Source organism: Vitis riparia, chromosome 19 (genome assembly GCF_004353265.1).
Source record: "Vitis riparia cultivar Riparia Gloire de Montpellier isolate 1030 chromosome 19, EGFV_Vit.rip_1.0, whole genome shotgun sequence".
Taxonomy (NCBI): domain Eukaryota; kingdom Viridiplantae; phylum Streptophyta; class Magnoliopsida; order Vitales; family Vitaceae; genus Vitis; species Vitis riparia.
In genome coordinates this window covers 18,257,605-18,283,577 of record NC_048449.1, presented here as the reverse complement: position 1 = coordinate 18,283,577, position 25,973 = coordinate 18,257,605, and the positions used below count along the sequence as shown (strand labels likewise).

Here is a 25,973-nt window from a genome sequence, read left to right as displayed (position 1 = left end):
TGCATAATTTGTGCCAATTAAAAGGGGAAATATCATGTTTTCCCCTTTGAAAACATTGAAATTTTGATATGGAAAGTTAAAATATCACATAAACAATCAATTTTAATTATTTAAATTCACTTCTCAAAATTAAAATTTAAAATCCCTCTTGTATGATCTAAATTTTCTTAGATTTCAACTTTTTAATTCACTTAAAGTATTGAATAAGTTAAAAAAATATTAATTATATATATATATATATATATATATATATATATATATATATATATATATATATATATATATTTGTTTTTGTTTAAATCCCTGTACTCCTCTATTAATAATTATAAAAATAGAGATATAACTAAAATGACATGACATAAGTGATATAAAAATAGATAACAACTACAATGATATAAGTGAGATTAAAATTGGGAATTCACTCAAGTTGGAGAATTATTTATTCTAATAAAAATACTAAAAAAATACATTAATTATTGTAGCAAATTCTTTTTTTCTTCCACTCTATTTGGGCATCTATTATATTGAAAAAAGAAAGAAAAGAAACCTCATACATTTTTAAAATAATTTATTCTAGAAGATTCTATCATTAAAAATTCCAAAAAAGTTCCAAAAAAAAAAAAAAAAAGATGCCAGAAATAGTATGTATAGAGAAAAGGGTGCAAAAGACAAAAATATATATATATTAATTTAAATTTAAAGAGAAAAGGTAAGAGTAATTAGTCAGCAAAAAAGAAAATTTACTTTAATAAAATTAAAATCTCATAAATTAAAACCTTCAAAAGTATCCAATCAAATCCTTTAAAATTCTTTCCTTCTAAAAAATCCCTCTATTCCAAATCCATTATTTCCTTTTTCATTTAAATCCCTTCATTCCAGAGTGTAAAATAAAATAATAACAATCTTCCTAATAAGTTATTAACATATAAAATAAAAAATAAAAAATAACAATCTTTTAATAATTTAGGAATATATTAAATTTTTTTTTCTTCAAGAAAGATGTAATTTTTTTCTTTTATCTAAATATATTACATTTAGAAATAATTGCTCTTCTAATATCGAAAACTAAGAAATATTAGAAGAGTAATTTTTTTTAATAAATTATAAAAAGATCCAATAAAAAAAATATTTATTCCTTTAGTCAGGCATATTAAAAAAAGGCAATATTCTAAAAATAGGTAATAGAAAAAAATATCATAATAAAAAGGTTTATTTCTTTTAGTTATATTTAAAAAAAAAAAAAAAAAAACAAGGTTAGTTCAAAGATAGAAAAAAAATGCATTAGAAATATTATCAGTTTTTTAGTTTTATTTTCACATTCGTCTTGGGTTTTGTATAAAAATTATTAACAATATGTTTTGTGAATAATTATTAAACTGTTAATTATTTATTCGATGCTATTATAATATGAGATGGTGAGATTAGGGGAGTAAAGCACAGGTCACTTCTGATGTAATATATCTTTTCTCTTCCAACTAAGGCCCAAATAAATAATGGGCTTGGGGCAAAGCCCTAGTACTCAACTGAATGGACTGGGCTTGGTTATCTAAGAATTTGTTGCTAGTGCCATCATCATTATTTGTGGGTATCTAAGAATTTCATTTTACCATGAAGATATTTCTTTACAAAAAGGGATTGGAAGAGCTTTTGGAATCTTAAAAGCGGGGTTTAAAAATCAAGAAGTTTTAATTCCTTAAAATTTTTAACAATTTAAAAAAAATATTTTTAATAAAAGTATTTTTAAAAATTCAATTGCATAATAATGGTAATTATTTTCATAGATACTCGTTCTACTAAACAAAATAAATAAATAAATGCTATCCTATGAGAACGCACATTCCAATTTTTTATAGGTATTTGATAAAAAGATTCTTTTTCCACTTTGTTAATATAAACTTTAATATTATTCAATTCTTTTTTAAATCCAACCCTTATTAGGAGATTAAAAATAATATTTTTATTTTAAATTTTCATTAAATCTTGTTGACACTCACTACATATTAATACTTAATTTTTTTAAATAGCTTTAAAAAATTATTATCTTTTTAAAGTAAGTCTCTGGTAGTTTTTTATAAAATTATATACCTCCCAACTAGTTTTGTATTGTGCTATTTTTAATTCCACTTTCAATATAATGCTTCTTATCAATTTTTTTTTTCAAAAAAAAATAAAATTATGGTGGGAATCATTTAACATTGAATACATATTCAACAAAACTTCAATCAGGTGAATATGAAAAATTATATATTGAATGAGTCTAAATAATACTATTGTAATACTCTCCTTTTTTATAGGTCGGATCATATTCATACAAACATAAATTAAAATTTAGATTGGACTTTCTAAAATATAAGTCTTCATCATTAATTTGAATCAAGCTGCAAAATTGGAAGTCCTCTAAAGAAGTTACAAAGAAAATTATTATAGGTATAATTGAGGGGAAAGAAATTTTATTTTAAAAAAATATCAAGATCAAAAAGAAAAAATTAAAGTCATGGCTAATCCAATTGATGGAAATTTGAGAAAACCTCCTAACAGCCAAAGTAATCAACCCTAAACATAAAAATAAAGCATTAAGGGCATGAGGACTTAAATCCAATTGATATGAAGACTAAAGACTAATTGCTTTCTCCAATATTACAAGTCATGTACATACACTTCTCTATAAGATATATGTATATATATATATATATATATATATATATATATATACACTTTTCCTTCAAATAATGTAATTTTTTTTTCAAATAATCTTTAACAAAACTTTTATTATATTTATTTTTCAACTATTGTAGCATTTTCCTATATTTAAAATTTACATTCCTTGGACACTACAAGTGATATAAAAATTGACATGACTTAAGTGATATAAAAATAGACATATAACTACAATGATAAAAATGAGGTTAAATTTGAGAATTCACTCAAGCTGGAGAATTATTTATTCTAATAAAAATATTAAAGAAATACATTACTTATTATAACAAATTTTTTACTTTTTATTTTCATCCCTATGTGAGCATCTATAATATTGAAAATAGAAATAAAATAATCCCCATTCATATTTTAAATAATTTATTTGAGAAGATCCTATCATTGAAAAATCCATTAAATTTCAAAAAAAGGAAAAAAGATGACATGAATAATATGTACAAGAAAAGAGTGAAAAAGACAAAAATGTATGCATTAATTTAAATTTAAAGAGAAAAAACAAGAGTAATAAGGAAACATTGAAAAAGAGAAAATTTGCTTTAATAAAATTCAAAACTCCTATCATTGAAATTTTACTTTAATAAATTTTGTGCACGCATTTGATAGAAAACAAAAAAAAAAAAGAAAAAAAAAATCTTTTTTCACTTTGTTAATGTAAGCTTTAATATTATTTTTATTTTTTTGAAAACAAACCTTAATTAAGATATTAAAAAAAATATTTTTATTTTTATTATTTATTAAATCTTATTGACACTCACTAATTATTAATTCTTTATATTTTTCAAATAATCTTAAAAAGTTATTATCATTTTAAAGTAAGTCTTTGTTAAGTTTAGAAAATGAATGACACTTAATTCATTAAAATTATATGCACTATTTTTCAATTCCATTTTCACTATACTTCTTATCATTTTTTATGGTTAGAATCATATAACAATGAATACATATTCAACAAAGCTTCACCCAAACAATAAATATGAAAAATTATAAATTGAGTGAGACTAGATATTGCCTAACATCAATGAAAGCATAATAAGATGGTAATACTATTGGAATACTCTCCTCTTTGATAGGTTGAATCATATTCATACAAACACAAGCTAACATTTGGATTAAACTTTCTCAAATGTAAGTTTTTATCATTAATTTGAATCAAGATGCTTGATTGGAAAATTGGAAGTTCTTTAAAGAACTTCTAACACAATATTATAGGCAATCATTAAGTAATTATGAAGATTTGAATGGAAAGAAATTTTATTTTAAAAAAGATAGTGATAAAAAAGAGAAAATTAAAAATCATGGAATTGCTTTTAAAACTAATTCAATGGATGGAAATTTGAGAAAGCCTCATAACAGCCAAATTAATTAAGCCTAAACATAACAATAAAGCATTAAGGGCATGGGGACCTAAACTTCACTCAATGTAGGCCTCCATCTGTATATCTAATTCATTCAATGGGCAATACTTTTATAGTTTTTGTAGAGAAGACTAAACTTTTGGCCCCTTTTGTTATCCAAGGCTAAAACAAAGACTAATTGCTTTCTCTATTCCAAGTCTTCTGCGTATCTAAGCCATCCAAATGAGTCATACTTTTTATGGATAAGGCTAGACCTTTGGCCTAGTGATATGAAGGTGTGGACCCTGCATTTTCGGCTCATGCGTTCCCACTCGATGGCGAAACTCGCTTTTTGTTTTATTTGATGAAATTTGATTTTTGGACAAAGACTTGGAATCGCCACTTATTTTAATTTTTTTAAAGGGAAAACAAAATAAGAAAGAAAAACCCTAAGTGTGATTCCTTATTTTGGAAAAGGTGATTTGTGAAAAACCAGATCAGGTTTGGGGATCAGGGTTACTTATTGAGAAGGTACGGTAAAGACCGCAGCACCCCTCTAAGTCCCTAAAGTCGGGTCTCTACTAATAAAATGAAGCAATGGTGACAATTAACTAATTAATCATGGATACCAAAATTAATAATCAAGCAAATGAGCATGTATAAGTCATAGTGAAAAGCAATATAATACTGATGAAATCTAATTACGAAAATACACAAAATAAATAATGAGAGAATTATGCAGAATGATTTATTGAATTAAATAAATAAAAGACATTAAAAAAAGTTTTAAAGAAATTTCAAAGGATTTTATTAAAAATGATTTTAAATTAATGATTTTAAATTATTTACTTACAAAAAAGAATCAATTTAATTTCTCAACTTCGTTTGTAATTAATTTTCAAAAAAAGTTATTTACACTTAGTATCAAAAGAATTTATTACAAAATTTCAATTTGGGCACAAAAATTATTTTTATTTGCTTTTACAAGAAAATGATGAATTTTTACAATTTTATTTACAAAAGTATTTAGATTCATTTTCATTTAAAAGAGTGATTTTACAAATTATTTAAAATGACATAACTTTATTTGCAAAAGAAATATTAAAAAAAAACAAATATTTAAATCTTCTATTTCTAAAAAACACTTTTAATCCCATTTTAATTAAGGAAAAAGAATTCATTTGAAAAAAATATTTTTAGACAATTTTATTAAAAATTAATTTTTGGGACAATTTTATTAAAAACAAATTTTGGACAATTTTTATTAAACAAAGAAATTTTTGGACAACGTCATTAAAACCAATTTTTTGAATTCTATTAAAAACAATTTTTTGGATTTTTCTAAATGCATTTTTCTGAATTTTTATAAATAATAAAAAAAACTTTTTTTTATTAAAAACAATATTTTAAAATCATTGTTTCATCAAAACACATTTACTGAATTATTCCTCTCATTTAAACAAAATTTCTAGTTTGTTCGATGTTCAATTCTGTACATACAAGTAAATATACATGGATAAATATTTACAGAAATCAATAGAAATAAACTAAATATAAATGAGAAATTAAATATGTACCCCAGTAGGCTTACAACAAGTTTAATGCTCCATTTACAGCTTTTCGACTCTCACTTTGTTCCATGAAATTCTGTGCTCCACGTGTCATAAATTTATGCTCAGCCAACAGGTTCGCAGAACGAGCCCATGCAAAAACAAAAATAGCCCAAGTTTCATATTAATTCACCACCAACAAATTAACTCAAATTTCATATTAATTCAACAATTCAAATATAACAAACAACAATTACTAGTATAATCAAATCAAGAAAAATGAATAATAATAATGATAAATAATAATAATAATAGTAATAATAATAATAATAATGAGAAACGGATGAGATGGGAAGGAGGTCGCTGATCGACAGTGGCTCGCCGACGGCGACTGGTCGGTGTCCCGACTACGGTGAGGGGTTGAGTTTTTGAAAATAATAATAATAATAATAATAATAGTAAAGAAAATAAGGAAAAAAATGGAGAATGAAAGGAAAAAAATGGGAAGGAAATGAAGGGGTGTTCGACCGGTGAGGTGTAGTGGAGTGAATGGAATGATGAAAAATAAAAAAGAAGTGAATCCCTGGGCGTTTGCTTAAGTGGAGTTGCAGAGAGGGGGAAAAGAGAGAAAAAAAATTAGGGGCTGGGCTGTCGTGTCTCTGTTAGAAAAACTAAAGAAGAAAAAATGGGGGGGAAAATGGGGACTCCAAGTGGGGGCAGCCCGGCCATCCTCCATTTGGGAAATGGAGGAGATGAACTAAAAAAAGCCCTAGGGCTTGAATGGGGGGCCGGCCAGTCTTGCATTGGGAATGGGGAGATGTTAATAAAAAATGGAAAAAAAAATTATGAAGAGTAGAAATTGGGGAGGGCTTGGACGTGGAGTGATGGAAGCGTAGGTAAGGGTAGGTAGGGGAGAGAGGGGAGAAAAATGAGGGAAATAAAAGGAAAAAGAAAAATAAATAAAAATAAAAATAATAATAATAGTAAAAATAAAATAAAATATAAAATGATAAAAACTAATAATTAAATAGTGAGTGGACTAAAAACATCACTTGTAATTGGGATTTAAAATCTAAAGACAAAATTGGGTTCAAAGTTAATGTAAAAATAAAATTGAGACAAATTTTAAGGCCTACAGAAGGCCAAGGCGAATACTTTTTGCTTTCTTTATTCTATGTCTTTCGTGTACCTAACTCATCTAATGGGCCACATTTTCCATGGATAAGACTAGACTTTTGCCCTTGTGATATGAAGGCTAAGACTAATTGACTTCTATGTAGGGTAATAACATAAGGAAGTTTCATATGGTTTTATAACGGAAATCTAGATTTTATGCATATATTTGATGTCTATTTTCTCTCAAATAACATAATTTTTTTTTTCAAATGCTCTTTAACAACACTTTTATCATACATTTTTTTTTATTGTTGTACTATTTTCCTATATCTAATATTTTCAAAGCATCCATCCTATTATGCTATTTATATCTTAGCAACATTCCTTGCTACCTACAACAATTACTTTTATTTGGAAACCAATATGTATTTAGATACATGACTTAGAACTTTAGAAAAATTTTGTTCATCAATGTAACTTCATGTACGATATTTATGCATATGTTCTGAAAAACAAATCATAAAATATACATTATAAATGTTAAGATTCATATATCGATGCAAGTACAAAACAAACAATTCAACAACAAAACTTTCTCCCTTTGAAAGTGAAGATTATTTTTACTTGGAAACAACATTTATATACAATGAAGTTTTTCAACCTTAAGTTTTTGTCTCTCAATCTAATCCACTAGACACGTTTGTGCTTTAAAAGCTAGAACTACTTTATAGGAAAGACCAAGACTTCTAGCTATTGATATAGAGTTTTCTTTAAAAGATAAGACCAAGGCTACATAATTCTTATTTATAGACTTGTACACAAATCAATAACATGAAAAGGTAGAATCCACACAACTTTGTGGATGAAAATCAAGATTTTCGGCCCTTTTCTTTTTCTTTCTTTCTAATGCCCAAGGTTTAAGGTTGTGTTTTATATATATAACTTAAAATACAAAATAAATGACCCAACCAAAGTATGACTATCCAGATAGTATTTTAAAAAATATATAAATTTATAATTTAATCAATTTGATTTCAATTATGTTTGGACACTCTGAATCACATTCATATTTGCCATCCAGATATAAAAATAAAAAAATTAAATCCATAATTGCATCCAAATCTCTTTTTAAACATGAGGGATTTATAACCCCCACTACTTAATGGACCCTTTCCTAAAGGTCATTCAATGCCACTTTGTCCGGGTAGGAAAACTATTTGTAATGTTAATCTCTAACAGTGGCCATAAAGGGTATTGTGGGGTCATTCTCATTAAACGAGAATCTTGAAAAATCCAACCCTTTTAGAAGGGTACGAAGAAGGTTTCATATTAGGGGACCACGTCTTACTTTTTCACCTAAAGCATCATAATGCATTGTAATTTTTTTGGCAGGAAAATTATTTGTAATGTCAATCTCTAACAGTGGCCATAAAAGGGTGGGATTTAGAGCCACACAAGTCATATCATATTCTGCAGATTCTTGCCTCACAAGTCAAGTCCACTGGGGATATATATATCATCTAAATATTCTGCAGATTCTGTCATATTTTTTCCTTTCGTGGACAGCCCAGTCACCAATGACTATCACTCTTTCATATCATATATTTTTTTTTAAGAATCCAAACATTTTAAAATGGGTTGTGTGTGATCCGACAAAATTTTACTTTGGTGATTTTTTTTTTTTTCCATTTGAAGTCTTATTTTGTTTGAAATCTAAATAGAAAATGATGGAAAACTGTTGTTTAGAGTTGAAATTTCATTAAAAAAAAATTATTTGAACAAAATATCTAAAAAAAATTAACTTAAAAGGAAATGGTTTTGTCACTAGATTTAATAATATTTAATTTTATAACTAATGGTAATTGGATCATGGATCCCACCAATCAGATAATTTTTTGGATTCATGCATTGTGCTTTTTGATCATAAAAACATTAATAATAACTATAAAATTTTGTATATATAAAATTATCATATTTTCATAAAAAAGAAAATTATGCACGATTCTCAAACAAGTAAATATTTTAAATTTTTTAGATTGATTTTGTTTTTTTGGCTTTTTGTTAAAAATAATTTATTTTCAAAATTTAGGTTGTTTGATTTTTTATTTTTTTATAATTTATTATAAATTTTTTATTAAATAAAAAAAAATAAAATATGTAGTTTTTTCTAAATAAAAAAAAACATATTAGTTTTTTTTTTTTACTTTTTAATACTTAACAGAAATAAAATATTAAAAAAACAAATAATTTAATATTTAACATTATTAAATATTAAGATTCTATTTAAAATTAAATAAAAAAACAAATAATAAGTTAGTCTTTCTTGATTTTCTTATACATTTGAGTGATATTAGTGGTTGAATTTTTTATCTTAATCTGAATACTATAAAGCATGATGTTTTCCACTTCTCCACCTATTGTATTGTAAAATTCATGCCACGGATGCGTCATCAAAAACCACATCCACTACATGTAACCCATGTGATATGTCCACATTAGCTTGAATTTTGATATATGTGAAGCTGTTCAATTTCCCTGTTTTTTTTTTTTTTATTTTATTTTTTTATTTACTTTTTATGGTAATTTTGTGTTACTTTTATAGGGTTGAGTTTTATTTTTAGAAACTTTTCAAAAAATACAAGAGAAAAAAATAAAAATAAAAATAAAATATAAAAAAGTATAGGAAAGTTAAAAAAAAAAATAATAAAATTAATAAATTATTTTTAATTGGTTTCTCAAATTCATTTCATTTATTTTTTTTATTTATATAAAATAAAATAATTTAAATACATATAATTATTTTAATTATTTTGATTTGATTTTTCTATTATAAATCAAATACCAGAAAATAATTTTTCTTAGTTTTTTTTTTTTTTCTATATATCTTCCATATGTGTTTGTTCTTTTTTAGAAATATCCCATAAAATATGGACCTTTTTTAATCAACCAAACACCCAGGAGGAACAAAAAAGAAGAGAGAGAGAGAGAGAGAGAACTTAGAGAAAAATAAAATGAAAAAACAGTTAAAGATAGTATACATTTTATATAAAGTTGGAATATAAATCAATGGAGCCACACCCCTTCAACAACCCTTAATCATGTTGTATCCATAATAATAATTCACATTTTTTTATTTTTTATTCATATCAGTACACATGTGACCTGATCACGAGCAATAAGAAATGTCCATATTTTAATAGATTTGAAATCTTCACCCATTAATTTAAGTTCTTCATCTAATGAATAATAAATGTCCATATTTTCTATCATGTCACATGGGACTTGGAATAGTTCTAGGTAGACAAGTTAATAATTGATTTGAAATCTTCAACCACTAATTTAAATTCTTCACCTAATCAATAATAAATGTCCATATTTTCTATCATGTCACATGGGACTTGGAATAGTTCTAGGTAGACAAGTTAATAATTGATTTGAAATCTTCAACCACTAATTTAAATTCTTCACCTAATCAATAATAAATGTCCATATTTTTCTACCAGGCCACAGAGGACTTTGAATAGTTTAAAGTGAACATGTTACCTCATTAATTTGGAGACTTTACATACTGTATAATACCATAAAATGTTGGATAGATCAGTAACCTCATTTAAATAATAAAATCTTCTAATTCTTTTTTTATTTTTTATTTTATTTTTACATGATTGTGCTATTTTTTATAAATTAATTAATAATTATATTTATTTATCTTGGCTTCCCGTACATATTTTATGAAAATATTATCCATGTATCTTGGCTTACAATTAAATTCATCTTTTAAATTTGAAGAAAAAAACTAAAAATTAATATTTTTTTACTTAACATTTAAGTAATAAAAATAACATAACCAATTTAATTTTTGGTTTTTCATTTTTTAAAAATTACTCTTATATTTCACAACTTTTCATCCTTGATGTGCTACAAATCTTTTTACCACTATAAGGGTTATGAAATAAAAATTATGTGTATGGAATAAATAAGAAAAAGAAAATTAAATTGTCTTATTATTTTGCAATGTAGTTTCGATTCCCAAACTTTCCTCAAATATTTTTTGTTATATTTGATTATTGGAAAATAACAATAAAAAATATAAAAAAAATGTTATTCTCTAATGTTTGGTTTTCATATTGAAGATATCGGATATAATTAAAATTAGTTAAAAATTTTTGTATTTTAAAATTATTTATTTTTTATGTTGAAAAGTTAAAATAAATAAAATGAATTTTAAAAACATACAAAATAATTTATTAAATTAAAAACTATCTTTAATTTTTATTTATTTTTTTCTTCACATTTTCTATTAAACTTACGGATAACCAAACAAATCCTTAGTATTTTCCTTCTTTTTTTGTTAATGTTGTTTTCCCTTGTTTTTTTCCATAGTATTTAAAAATAATAAATTTGTTCCCCTTTCTTTTAGGTTATGTTTGGATTTTGGAAAATTTGAGGGAAAAAAAATAAAGAGAAAATATAAAATAAAAAAAATGAAGAAAAAAAATTAAAATTAATAAATTATTTTTATATGTTTTTTCAAATTTATTTCATTTAATTTCCTTTAAAATAATTTTAAAATACATAAGTTTTTAATTAATTTTAATTATATTTAATTTTTTTAAAAAAAATTTATAGTGAAACCAAAGAGAAAACTTATTTATTTATTTATTTATTTATCCTAAGAACCAAACCTAACCTTAGCATTTTTCCAAATTTCGGATCCAAAAGTAACTGAATGTTACGAAAAAAAATAAAATGAATGAAGTACAGGAGCATAAATGGTACATCAATTTTATATTGACTACCTTCAGAACCTTTAATTGCAGCGTGTTGACTTGTCCACCGAATCCATAATATCAGCCAGTAACCATGTGACTTGGCCCATCCACTCCTATAAAGATATCTCTTACTTTGTTCCCTATTCTCTCACAATTCCCTCAGCTTCTGATCTTGTACGTGCTGTATTTTCTTGGCTTTCTGCAACTTTGAGTTGTTCCAAAATGGCTTACCAAATTCCATTCGGTGTTGTGGAGCACATTTTGACCAACTTGGGGTCCTCGGCGTTTCAAGAAATTGGATTCATGTATGGTGTTCCAAAGGAGATAACCCAGCTCAATGGGAAACTGGGCACCATCAAGGCTGTGCTTTTGGATGCTGAGGAGAAGCAGCAGCAGCAGAGCAATCGTGCAGTCAAAGATTGGGTCCGGAGGCTCAGGGGTGTTGTTTATGACGCAGATGACTTGCTGGATGACTATGCAACCCATTATCTTCAGCGAGGAGGATTGGCAAGGCAGGTCAGTGACTTCTTCTCATCTGAAAATCAAGTTGCTTTTCGTTTTAAGATGAGTCATAGACTCGAGGATATCAAAGAAAGGCTAGATGATGTTGCAAACGACATCCCCATGTTAAATCTCATTCCACGGGACATAGTACTAAACACAGGGGAAGAGAATAGTTGGAGAGAAACCCACTCATTCTCGTTGCCATCTGAAATTGTGGGAAGAGAAGAAAACAAAGAGGAGATAATAAGGAAGCTGTCATCTAACAATGAAGAAATTCTTTCCGTTGTTGCCATTGTTGGCTTTGGGGGATTGGGTAAGACCACCCTCACTCAGTTGGTATACAATGACGAAAGAGTAAAACATTTCGAGCATAAGACATGGGTTTGCATTTCTGATGATTCTGGTGATGGTCTTGACGTCAAACTGTGGGTCAAAAAGATTTTAAAATCTATGGGAGTTCAGGGTGTGGAGAGTATGACCTTGGATGGTTTGAAAGACAAGCTTCACGAAAAAATAAGTCAAAAGAAGTACTTGTTAGTACTTGATGATGTTTGGAACGAAAATCCTGGAAAATGGTATGAAGTGAAAAAATTGTTGATGGTTGGTGCTAAAGGTAGTAAAATTATAGTAACCACCCGAAAACTTAATGTTGCATCCATTATGGAAGATAAGTCTCCCGTTAGTTTGAAAGGTCTAGGAGAAAAGGAGTCTTGGGCTTTATTTTCAAAATTTGCATTTACAGAACAGGAGATTTTGAAGCCAGAAATTGTAAATATTGGAGAAGAAATTGCAAGAATGTGCAAGGGAGTTCCTCTCGTTATTAAGTCTTTAGCAATGATATTGCAGTCTAAAAGAGAACCGGGGCAGTGGTTGTCTATTAGAAACAATAAAAATTTGCTGTCACTTGGAGATGAAAATGAGAATGTTCTAGGGGTGCTGAAATTAAGTTATGATAATTTGTCAACTCATTTGAGACAATGTTTTACATATTGTGCTTTATTTCCAAAAGACTATGAGATTGAGAAAAAGTTGGTGGTACAACTATGGATAGCACAAGGTTATATTCAATCTTCAAATGATAATGATGAGCAATTAGAGGATATAGGGGATCGATATTTTGAGGAATTATTGTCAAGGTCATTGTTGGAGAAGGCGGGAAACGATCATTTTACTAATACATTAAGGTATAAAATGCATGACCTTATACATGATCTTGCACAGTCAATTATAGGATCTGAGGTCCTCATTTTAAGAAATGATGTAAAAAACATTTCAAAAGAAGTTCGTCATGTATCATCATTTGAAAAGGTGAATCCTATAATAGAGGCTCTAAAGGAAAAACCTATAAGGACCTTTTTATACCAATATAGATATAATTTTGAATATGATAGTAAAGTTGTGAATTCATTTATTTCAAGTTTTATGTGTTTACGTGTGTTGAGCTTAAATGGCTTCCTGTCAAAGAAGGTGCCAAACTGTTTAGGTAAATTGAGTCATTTAAGGTATCTTGATCTTTCCTACAATACTTTTGAGGTACTTCCGATGCTATTACAAGGTTAAAGAATTTGCAAACACTCAAACTCAAAGTGTGTCCGAATTTGAAAAAACTTCCAAAAAATATAAGGCAACTTATCAATCTTAGACACTTGGAGAATGAGAGATGGAGCAACTTGACTCATATGCCACGTGGAATAGGAAAGTTGACTTTACTTCAAAGTCTACCATTGTTTGTTGTTGGGAATGAGACAGGGTGGTCAAGGAATCTCAAAATTGGTAGCTTGATTGAGTTGGAAAGCCTGAACCATCTAAGAGGAGGGTTATGCATAAGTAATCTTCAAAACGTGAGGGATGTTGAACTGGTATCCAGGGGAGAAATTTTGAAAGGAAAACAATATCTTCAGTCCTTGAGATTGGAATGGAATCGGTCGGGCCAAGATGGGGGGGATGAGGGTGATAAGTCAGTGATGGAAGGCCTTCAACCACACCCACACCTAAAGGATATCTTTATAGAAGGTTATGGAGGTACGGAGTTTCCAAGTTGGATGATGAATGATAGGTTGGGTTCCCTGCTTCCCGACTTAATTAAAATCGAAATTTCGGGATGTTCAAGATGCAAAATTCTGCCACCCTTTTCTCAACTTCCTTCTCTCAAGTCTTTGAAGCTTGATGATATGAAAGAAGTGATGGACTTAAAGGAGGGTTCATTAGCAACGCCACTCTTCCCTTCTCTTGAATCGCTCGAACTCTCTGGCATGCCAAAGTTGAAGGAATTGTGGAGGATGGACTTACTAGCAGAGGAAGGTCCTTCATTTGCTCATCTTTCAAAGTTACATATTCATAAATGCTCCGGTTTGGCATCACTGCATTCTTCTCCTTCTCTTTCTCAATTAGAAATCAGAAATTGCCATAACTTGGCATCCTTGGAACTGCCGCCGTCCCGTTGTCTTTCTAAATTAAAGATCATAAAATGCCCTAACTTGGCATCCTTCAATGTGGCTTCATTACCTCGTCTTGAGGAACTAAGCCTGTGTGGAGTCAGAGCAGAGGTACTGAGGCAGTTAATGTTTGTCTCTGCTTCTTCTTCATTGAAGTCTTTGCATATACGGAAGATTGATGGTATGATATCTCTCCCAGAGGAGCCGCTTCAATGTGTTTCCACTCTCGAAACTCTCTACATTGTTGAGTGCTCTGGTTTGGCAACATTACTACACTGGATGGGCAGCCTTTCCTCGCTTACGAAACTTATTATTTATTACTGCTCTGAATTGACATCACTGCCAGAAGAGATCTATTCCCTTAAAAAATTGCAGACATTTTATTTCTGTGATTATCCACACCTAGAGGAAAGATACAAGAAGGAAACAGGCGAAGACCGGGCCAAGATTGTTCATATCCCACATGTTCGTTTCAACAGTGATTCCTATATGGAATTGGAGGTAGGTCCGAAATCCCTAACCTTTCTTCCCATTTTTATTAACTTAGAATCAGATTGCTATATTTTCATTTTGTCTCTGGTAATTCTTTTATGTTGGCACCTCATGTGTTTGTTTAAATGCTCACATCAATAACTTTTCAAAATTTTTTTCCAGCTTGACTACATTTTCTGATGCTGAGCACTAAACTAATCATTTTACTTGGAGTTCTACATTCTAAGAGTTTGAGGAAATACTGAGGTCTGGTATGATAACTCTCAATCTTAAACGTTGTTTTGTGTTTGGAATATTACTACACTTGATAGATACCCTCACCTCACTTACAGAGCTTGGAATTCATGGCTGCCCTGAATTGACATCACTGCCAGAAGATATGTTCCCTCAAAAACCTGCTGACACTTGACAATCTGCATCTGTTCACACTTAAGAGGAAAGATGCCGAAAGGAAAGGTGAAGACTAACCCAAGATTGCTCATATTGCATAAATTGATATCATACATGCATGAAGATTGAATTGATATAGAAATGCCTTTCAGGTCTGAAATCCCTAACTTTTCTTCTCATTTTCTGTTGCTTCATTTGTATTATCTTACATTTAAAATGCTCTGTTTTAATTTGTTTTGGTGATTCTTTGTATTTGCACCTTGTTTGATTAAATGCTTACTTCAGTAAGTTAGAATTTTACTTGAGTGTTTTACATCCTAAGAGTTTGAGGAAATACTGAGCTCTAATATAAATAGTATTGGTCACAGAGTCCACCTTTCCTAAGAAGCTTACCATTGGCCTAATGCCCAAAGGAAACAACTTTGGATTGGCTTGAAGATTTCACATGGTCTAAACATTTGTATTTACTAGATGCCTGATACAAAAAGTAGTTTCAATTTAGCTCTTTGATATAAATATTAAATAATTGGAAAATGTATAAATTTTTATATTTTACTTCAAATTCATTTCACTTATTTTAACTCTTTGATATAAAGATTAAATAATTGGAAAATGTATAAATTTCTAATTAATCTTAATTATATTTTATTTTCTTTGATATTTTTCATAGGACAACCAAATATGAGAAAATAATTTTCCCTATCATTTTTTTCTTAGTACTTTTTGGGAACCAAACATAACCTAAATGTTTTACTTTAGCAGCTTCATCAAATTAAATAGACAACCTCACATCTCTTATTGAGCTAAGGTGCTATCTAAGGTAATGTTTTGTCTTTACTTATTCATTCAAGTCTCTGTCTATTGGATGCACAGGTGATATGATCCAAACTCAAATTGAACACTGCTCTTGTTTTGTAACATTACTACATTGGAAAGGCAACTTCAACTCACTTATAGACCTTTCTATTGGTGATTGCACTAAATTGATGTCACTTTGGAAAAGATGTGTTCCAGATGGAAAATCTTTCATTATATGCACCTACTTGCAAGATACCAAAGGGAAACAGGTGAATACTTGCCCAAGAATATAGAGGGCCATACTTGGTGAAGGTTTCATCAATACGGAGAACCATGTCAGGTATGAAATCCTCCCTTCTCATTTTCTGATGACTTCATTTTTATTCAATATCCATTTGATATTATTTTTGTTGATTTTATTTTGATATTAGATTTTCTTGCTTGCTCAATAATTTCATTGAAGTTGTTTGGATATCACATTTTCTTTGATTTTTTTTTTCTTTTTAGAATAATTCAAAATATCATTTTTAACTGTTCATAAAATTTGATCACAGTTGAGTGATTAAAATTCAAGTTTATTATTATTATTATTATTATTATTATTATTATTATTATTATTATTATTGTTATTAGCTATTGGACATATTCGTTTTCTAATATAGACATAAGATTGATAGGTAATGTGCATAGAGTTTGTAGAAGAGAAGAAAGATTTGATCCAAGATATTCCTAAAGACTAAAACTTTCAAAGCCGCCCAAGATCCCATAGGTTGAATTTGGATTCATCCAATTTACAATCCACTAATTCTACTTATGTCATCTTTGTTATGTTACAATTCACCTTTACTTGTTATGCAACCTACCTTAATAATTTGGGGAGACCAAGATATGACATTCCCAGTAGAACCAACTTACAAATTGAAAAGGTAAACTTGTATCACCTGCCTACATGCCTACAACAATACAAACACTAGCTTATGTCTTTCTCACTATTGAGATTGTTACTGCATGCAGGCATTTTGGGTGAGGAGGCCCAACTTGTGATCATTAATAACATAGAGCATACTTTTATTATAGAGAAGCCTAAGGAAATATTTAAGCACTTGAAATCCTTTCTCATTGATTTGCTTCCACCTCCTAGGCAACACTTGGAACCACTCACACCATGACAAGGTGAAAAGAAACTAATGCAACATTCTCAATATATCAAAATATATCAAAGCAAAGGTCAAATTTTAGATTTTTGTGTTTTTCCTATCACTGTTTCTATACTATTACTAGTGCACCTTATTTGTTAACATGATTAAAATAGAATTCCCTAGGATAACTAGTGTCTCAGGTGATCTTAAGGTTCATAAATTTTTGGTTTCCACAAGATAGGTGCCAACTAATTTTATTTTTTTCTACATCCATGCAATATTCTACTCATCTATTAACAAGGGCTAAAAATTCTTGTAGAGAATAGAATAAAGAACTAGATTAAATGAAAATAGGACATTAGTATTCTATTTACCAGTAAGGGTAAAAAATTCTTGACGGCCATCAAGCACATTGTTCCTAAAATAATAGCATCCATGTCGTTGAGTAAAAGTTTATTGTAATTGCATTTAGCATATAAAGCAAAACTGATTTATTTATTTATTTTATATTTACACCTTATGCATTTGATAAAATGCTTAAACAAGTAAGTTTGAAAAATTTTCTCTTCAAATCATTTGATAATTGAAGGCCAAACTAATCAAATTGATTTAAATTTTACATTCAAAAGTTGAATTTATTATTATTATTATTATTATTGCAAATTTTACTTCACTTTAGAAGTTTGTGATTATTCTCTAGTCCATCTTAAAATGAGTGCCTCCATTCTTCCATTCCTCTATCACTACAAAAAGTTTTAGATTGACCTAAAATTTTCTCATGACCTAGAAACTCATATCTACTAGATGGTTAAAGCAAAAAAGACTTTTGCCTTATGTTTTAAGTAATCTCCCTGTTATCTATTTGTTGAGAGCATCATACAAGATGTAATTATATTTCTTAATTTTTTTTATGTAATAAGACAGTAACTAGATTGAGAAAGTTGCAACTTGTAGAGCAAAAAATTTCTATACTACTTCCCTTGTATTTGCTTTGTGTGTATCAACTATGCTTTTCATTATTTTAAAAAATATCACTAACAAAAAACTTATTATTGTTATATATCATAATTTAGTTGATTTATTTATTTATTTAGAAATCATGCTTGTCATTGTGTTAATCAGTAGGTAGCCTAATAACTATATTGTTCAAGTTATTTTGTGTTGGCATTCTTCATGTTTCAAAAGCTTGTTGGACTAGCAATTTTATTGCAAATATAATGTTCTCAAATCAATACAGAAATGGATGACTGTGGGGATTAGGCATTGACTTCCTTGAGAAGTTGAATTTAGGGTTTTTTAAACTAGGTCTCTATATCAACAAATGCTACATTTTATCACTCTTGAGACCTTAGAATAAATATTGCAAAAAGCTTCATTTGCTACATAGTAGGGATGAGGTTGGCATATAAATCCTAAGGACTTAAAAGCTTGAGTTGTTGTCTCTTCCAGGGGGCCTTTAGATTTATTAATGAGTTCCAAATCATTGTCTACCTTGAATTTGAATCACTGCTAGAAGGATGTGCCGCTAAGCATTCTCATGTTCCTGATATGGAGTAGAAATGGACTTCTAATTCATGAAGAACTGATGGGCTCTTTGATTATGCCATCTATAATGTACTTCAGGTTCATACTTCAACCCCTCTTCTTGTTTTTGATAACTTCATTTTAGTTTTACACTGCTTTCTTTCCCTCTTATCTGTGTTTATGTATGTTTGTGCATATAATGTGAACCTTTTCCACTGTTACTTTAAAGCTTTTTCATTCTCAGGCTTGGGAAATTACTAAATTTGATTTTAATATTTTCTTGTAGATTTCACCTTGCTTAAAAAGCTTTTGATTATTCATATTTGCAAGATGGATAAGACATCTGATTGTGCTAAGAACTTCTGGTTTCTATTAAATTTAGGTATGTTGTTTGCAATTCTAACCCACTTACTCCTCTTGAAGACTACATAAATTGCTAGTGTTTTTACTTTAATGGTTATAATCAATGTGTGCCCTTGTTACTTCTTGCTTGCATTCTATATGTTGAAGAGCTTTATTAGGCTAATTATTTTATTGAAGATATAATTGTTGTCAAGTCAAAGCAAAGCCGAATAGTGATGTGGTTTCAACTTCTTAGAAGTAACCGAAAAGTAAGGAACTCTCTCTATGGTAGTACTTTGATGTCACATTGGCCTTTCAGATTGCTGCCTTGAATTGACATAAATAAAATAGCATCTTTCCCAGTTGAGTCGTTTCAATGTGTTGCTATGCTTCAAACTCTCTCAATTATGTCTTGTTTAGGTTTGGCAACATTAGAACACTGGATAGGCAACCTCAACTTACTCACACAACATAAAATTCATCTTTGTTGTTAACTGACATCATTGCCACAAGATGAGTTCACTCAGTACTCTATAGACAGCTATAGTTTGGGACAATTCTGGTTTGGCAACATTATCAGACTTGATAGGCAACCTATCTTCACTTACAAACACCTTCAAATTTATAGTTGTCCTAAACTAGCATCACTACTCAAAGACATGTGTGTCCTTAACACCCTATGGGCACTCACAATTGGAGACTGTTATGGTTTGGAAACATTCAACAGACTTGATAGGTAACCTTACACCACTTACAGAGCTTCAAATTCATGGCTACCCTGAATTGACATCACTTTCAGACTAGATGTTCACTCAAACCTCAATTGACACTCACAATTCAAGGCTTCTCTATTTTGGCAACATTACCAGACTTGATAGACATCATCACTTCACTTACATACCCTGGAATTAATAGCTACCTCGAATTCACATCACTGTCAGAAGAGATTGGTTCACTTATATCCCAACAAAGATTCATGATCTTTTATTGTCAATGTTTATTAGAAAGACTTATAAGGGAAATAGGTGAAGATTGGGCCATTAATCTTCAATCCTAGATATTGATATTTTGGTGAAGATTGGATTAATATAGAGTTAGTTGAAGTTTGAAATCCTAACCTTCTCATTTGTTATGGTTTTGTTTTTATCAATATACTCTGTTTACATTCTATTTGGTAATTATGGTATGTATTAGCATATAGATAAAAAAGGACTTAGATGATTAATTTGAAAAGTTTGCATCTTCAATTAATTAGTAATTAAAGACCAAACTGATCATATTACTTTAAGTCTTGCATTATAAGAGTTCGGGAAAAATGTTAGGGTCGATTGAACTATTATTTTGTAACAGATTTCACCTTGCTCAAGAATCTCATGATTATCCCTTGGCACAAACATTTCTCGGTGTCTGAGAAATTCATATCTACTACATGGGTCAAGAATCTAGTAGCATTCAAAATTTCTCTCTCTTTCAAATTAGGTGTGTTGCTTGCAATTCCAGTCTTTTTCCTATTTCCGAATGCTATATATTATTTTAGTATCAATGTGTTAAGAGCATTATGTTCTGTTTTCTATAATATTGTTTTCTTACTTATCATATGTATTAATTATTTCATTGCAAATGTATTTGTTGCCAAGTTAAAGCAAAAATGGAAAATGATGATTTTTCATAGATTAATGTCTTTCTCAATTGCTGCCACACTTGACTTCTCTCTAAGTTGTTGAAAATTTAGAAGTGTGGTAGCATAATGTCTTTGGCTCAAGTGCTTTAGCACCTCATTGCCCTTGAAGCTTTAGAAGCTGTCAATACAATTGGTGTTTCAACATGTAACCAGTTTGGAAATTCTAAGAAGTGTAAGTACTATGGTTTTGCAACTTTGTTAGATTGGATAGGCAACTTCAAATTATTGAATGCCCTGAATTGAAATCACTACAAGAAAGGACCCACGAGCACTTTATAGAAACTCATAATCTACTACTCGTACCACTTATTAAGAATGCCAAAAGGAAAAAGTGAATATTGGCCTAAGCATGGTTGATTAATAAACTACTCATGGTCTCCTTAATTCAAGTGTGTCATTTATTATATGTTTCATGTTAGTAATCCTACATTTCTCTTGTTTTTGTTGGCTTTATTTTTTTGAATTATTTTACAATCAATATTTTATCGATGTTCTTCCTTTTGTACAATTCTATTTCTTGATTCTCAAATGAATTAAGACATATCAAGAAAAAAAATCACATTGTTTGCTTTCCATATACTATATGCTTATATGTACATGTGTTAAAAACTTTTGATTTTTAATTGATTACTTTCTATTTAATTTGTTAAAAATTGTTAGTCTATTTGGAGATGATTTTTTTTTCCATATGTAATAGGATACCAACAAATTGAGTGAGGAGCACATCTTACTAAATCGTTTGTCAATTTATTCACCTTCCTAATCTCAAGCTTCTTCATGTTTGAATTAAAACACCTTAGAGTACACAAACAAAAATGATGGTAATAAGTCTTTCTCATCATCTTTATTTTCATTAGAAGGCAATTTGTAGCATCCTCATTCCCAATCCTAAAAATAGGTTGAGAAATTAGACATGTTTTCTTAAATGATCCTCTTGGTCCATGCATGCTTTTTATATATTTAATTTTTTTTTAAACTAAGTACTTAATTACAGATATGATAGTTTTCAAGTTAATGCACAAATGGTGATGGTGAGGATGCTAAATATAGTCCATGCTCAGCCTATTTGTTGAAAAACTACTGAGGGCTAGTGCCAAGGGAAACACTTAATGCACTTGTATCATACTCTCTTTTCTTTGCCCTCTCTAGTCGTCATCCAAGGTTCATATATAATATGTCTTTATCATTAAACTTTTCATTTTTAACCTTTTGTCTTTTTATGGTCTATTACATGGCCATCAATTTCTAAGAAAGTGGTGTACACTATTTATAAATCTTATCTCTTTGTTCTTATAGACAGTAGAACAACATGCTAATTGCATGATATACAATTTGTAATAGATGTTCGGCTATCAGGTAATCTTTAAGTACCTTGGAGCTAAAACATTTGATGTTAATAGGGTTTGATGATTTTCACTTTGGTGCGTAGGTGCTTTGTTGGATTTCAATTCAGGTGATTAATTAATCTTATTATGATTATTTGATTGCTATAATAACTAAATAATCATTCCTATTTTTCTTAGTAATTGACTTCAATGACTTTTTAACAATTATATCATGCATGAAATGTCCAACCTATTATCCACTAATATACTTCATGTATTCATATTTATAAAATGTTTCATTATTTTATATAATTTAATGTTTTCAAATTTCTTTTTTGAATGGGAGAAATGACCATTAATCTTGACAACAACACAAGTATCATTGGTCTGATATTGCTTTCTTGAGTAATTTGGCAATTTAATTATGAAGTTTAGTTGGACATTACTTGAGATTCATGCTTTATGTATATGGTCTATTGTCCAAGCTTCAATGACATTTAGTAGACTTGTGAGTGGTGTTTGTCTATGAGTTTCAACTCTTCAAAACTACTGTTGAAGCCTAAGTTCAACTTCAGTAAGGAAAAAAAAAAAAATAAAACCTTTTCTTCCATTATGTAATTTTATTCACTATTGATCTCCCGAAATATTGTTTTTAAAACATGCCCTTAAATGGAATTCATGGCTTTGCTATTATTTGTAGGGGAAATTGTCAAGTTCTATATTTGTCTAGAAAGTTGGAAGAAGTATTTAATTTGACATGGTTTGGACATCTTGTTGCTATCTTTTTAAATTAGTTATCAATAATTTTCCAAAGTTGACATTTTTGTTTATCTCATACTCCTTTTATATTAGAAGGTAATGCATTGGTGTAGTGTAGACGAATCAAGCCTTCTTTAATTGAGGCGGGCCTTTTGCAAAATATTTCAAGTTTGTTTTCTTTCCATTTATTGCTTCATATCTATTTTTTGTAATCACCCAAGCAAGGGTTTCTTGTCATGCCAAAATGGTGACTTGTAATAATCAATTATTGATTGTAAGGATACTTGGCTTTATCAATTATTATATTGAAATCAATTCAGTACTATGGCTAATGCCAAAAGGATAATATTTAGTTTCGGTTGACCATAATTCACTATTCTAAAAACAAGTGCTCACAAATTTTGCATCTTTGAAGGATATGGAAAAGATTGGCTTAACTGCATCACCAACTTTCAAGCTCCTTATAGCATCCATATATATAACCTTCATTGTTAAGGTTTATAATTCCTATCTCATTTTTTTTTCATCTCTTTATTGTTTATAATTTTTGAATTGATTTGTTAAAAAAAATTTAAACCTTATTTGCAATACTGATTTGTTTTATTCTTATGTGCAATAGAATAATAAGTTGAATAAGAAGCATACACTACTTAATTGATATAACCGTTTAGTCAATTCTCTTCTCAATTTTTTTTGTTTTTCTCCATTTTTGTTCAAGGTAATCAAAGTATCATTATTTCTATTTCTTTAAGACAAGTTAAAGTGGAGAACCATTCCCAAAACAAGTAATAACTACAGTTGGGTTATTGATATCATATCCTCGATTGACATCTATTCCATTGCATTTACATCTAAAGGATTTATGATGAAAATAAATATCTTCTTCATTTCCATTTTCCTTACTTTTTTTATCATAATTTATGTGCATATCATAATCTATTGCTAGCATATATATGCATGTCATAATCTATTGAATTTTTTAGCATAAGGTCTTAGAGTATTCACATATCTATAGGTTCTATATATTTATACTTTTTAAAACATCAAATGAAGTATATCAGCCTTATCCCAAAGGTGAAGTCTCTTTAAAATGAGCTTCAACATGTTAGCAGTTACCTAACTTAATAATCTAACAATTTGGTATTATATATCATTTTGCAACTCTTCCATAAAGTAATTGTGTTTCCTCTATTCATATTTTCTTTCCTTATTTAAAAATAAATAAAAATTGAATTAGTAATTGTGTGTCAAATCATGCTTACAATCATTAATAGGTACTTATATGATAAATTGATAAAGTTATTTTACATTTTTTTCAACATATTTGAAAAACAAAAAAAAAAAATTAATAAGCATATCTTTCTAGATGTAATCACTACCAAGCCCATGTGAAAAGCTATAGCAATGAGGGTATAAGCTTCAGTTTTGTTTTGGAGATTCATATTGAGAGTTGTGGATTGTGGATGTAATTGTGTGCATAATGAAGACACTAACAGTATAAGCTTTGGTGTCTATTTTTTTTTAACTTGAAATATCTATCGCAGAATCTGAGGTTCAACTTCATCACCAATAACATGGTCAAGGACATAACTTCAAGAGACAGCAAACAGTTTCATATTAATCTTCTGGGGTGCGGGAATTTGACATTCTACAACGTTGCAATTAGTGCACCAACAGACAGCCTTAACACAGATGGAATTCACATTGGACGTTCCTCAGGGATCGATATCACCGATTCAGCCATAGAAACTGGAGATGATTGTGTCTCAATTGGTGATGGCAGTGGGCAAATTAATATCCAAAGAATAACCTGTAGACTTGGCCATGGCATCTGTGTGGGAGGTCTAGGAAAGTACCCCAATGAAGAACCTATGGTTGGCATTAGTGTCAAGAACTGCACCTTCATCAACACCCAGAATGGCGTCAGAGTGAAGACATGGCCTGCTTCTCTCATCAAGACACTACCTCTGAAATGCATCTTGAAGATATTGTCATGAATAATGTTGGCAATCCCATAATCATAGATCAAAAGTATTGCCCCCATAACCAATGCAACTTAAAGGTACTTCTAAAGGAATGAAAATTGCCATTTTTATTGCTTATTTTCCCTCTTTTTCCCTTCATTTTTATTGGTTTGGAACTTAACTATCCGTTGTTTTCAGAGTCTATCACGCATTAAGCTCAGCAATGTTAGCTTCAGAAACATCCAGGGCACTACCTCAACTCAGGTTGCTGTCAAGCTTGTTTGCAGCCAAGGAGTACCATGCCAAGATGTCGAGCTTGGTGACAACAACGGAAATGAAGGCCTTGCCATGTCACAATGCAAGAACATTAAGCCAAATCTACTGGACAAGCAACTGCCAAGGACTTGTGCCTAAGATGCTTAATCTTCTTCCAAAGTCTGAACAAATTGTACTGCTTCTATTATATAGCTACCTCTTCATGCTCACGCATCTGCTATTTTATTGGTGAATAAACTACAATGAACAAACAATGATATGATACTCGGCTATTATGGAAGGTATGTGCAGTTTGACCCCATAAGAAAAAACAAATGTCTATTTAGTCTTTTGCTGCTATAGTACAAATTGAAGCTCCAAAGAATAATGTTAATGTAAATTATTTAATGTTAATGCAGTTTGGATGAGAAAATGCAGTCAAGTGAATTAAAATTCCTTTGGAGTGTATTATTTGAAATTTTATCTTTGGATTACTACAACCAAGAAAAAACTATAGATTGGTATCTGGTGTGTTGGAAATGCTTGATGGTTGGTAATCGAACTAATGTACTAATGACTTCGAGAAAAACTAAGAATGATAAAGACAATAGTAATAAATGGCAAGAACTGAGAAAATATTGAAGTTGTAATTGTCTCAAGGAGCGTATTTTGGGATTTGAATTATATGTAAAGAAGAAATGCTCTTGGAAACTGCAACATAATGGATCTTGAATGGTTTTCTGTCATATGTGTTTGTTGTTTGGAGATGACTGAGTAATATTAGTTTTATCATGCCCCTTTAAGCTGGCATGTGAAAGTTATAGCATTAGCGGAGAGTTGCTAATACTTTTTGGGTAGTTGGAAGCTTGAACACCAAC

At 29.3% G+C, this 25,973-nt stretch overlaps 1 protein-coding gene and 1 pseudogene across 1 annotated transcript; both read left to right on the top strand.

Annotated features, from left to right (window-relative positions):
- The first annotated feature begins 11,657 nt into the window (after positions 1-11,657).
- On the top strand, positions 11,658-24,505 carry LOC117909272 (annotated as a pseudogene).
- A 221-nt stretch (positions 24,506-24,726) lies between these two features.
- On the top strand, positions 24,727-25,551 carry LOC117909273 (exopolygalacturonase-like). Its single transcript, XM_034823230.1, has 2 exons — positions 24,727-24,938; positions 25,039-25,551. Exons 1-2 carry the CDS (start codon positions 24,813-24,815, stop codon positions 25,252-25,254), a joined length of 342 nt encoding a protein of 113 aa, XP_034679121.1. The 5' UTR covers positions 24,727-24,812; the 3' UTR covers positions 25,255-25,551.
- Positions 25,552-25,973: the final 422 nt, after the last annotated feature.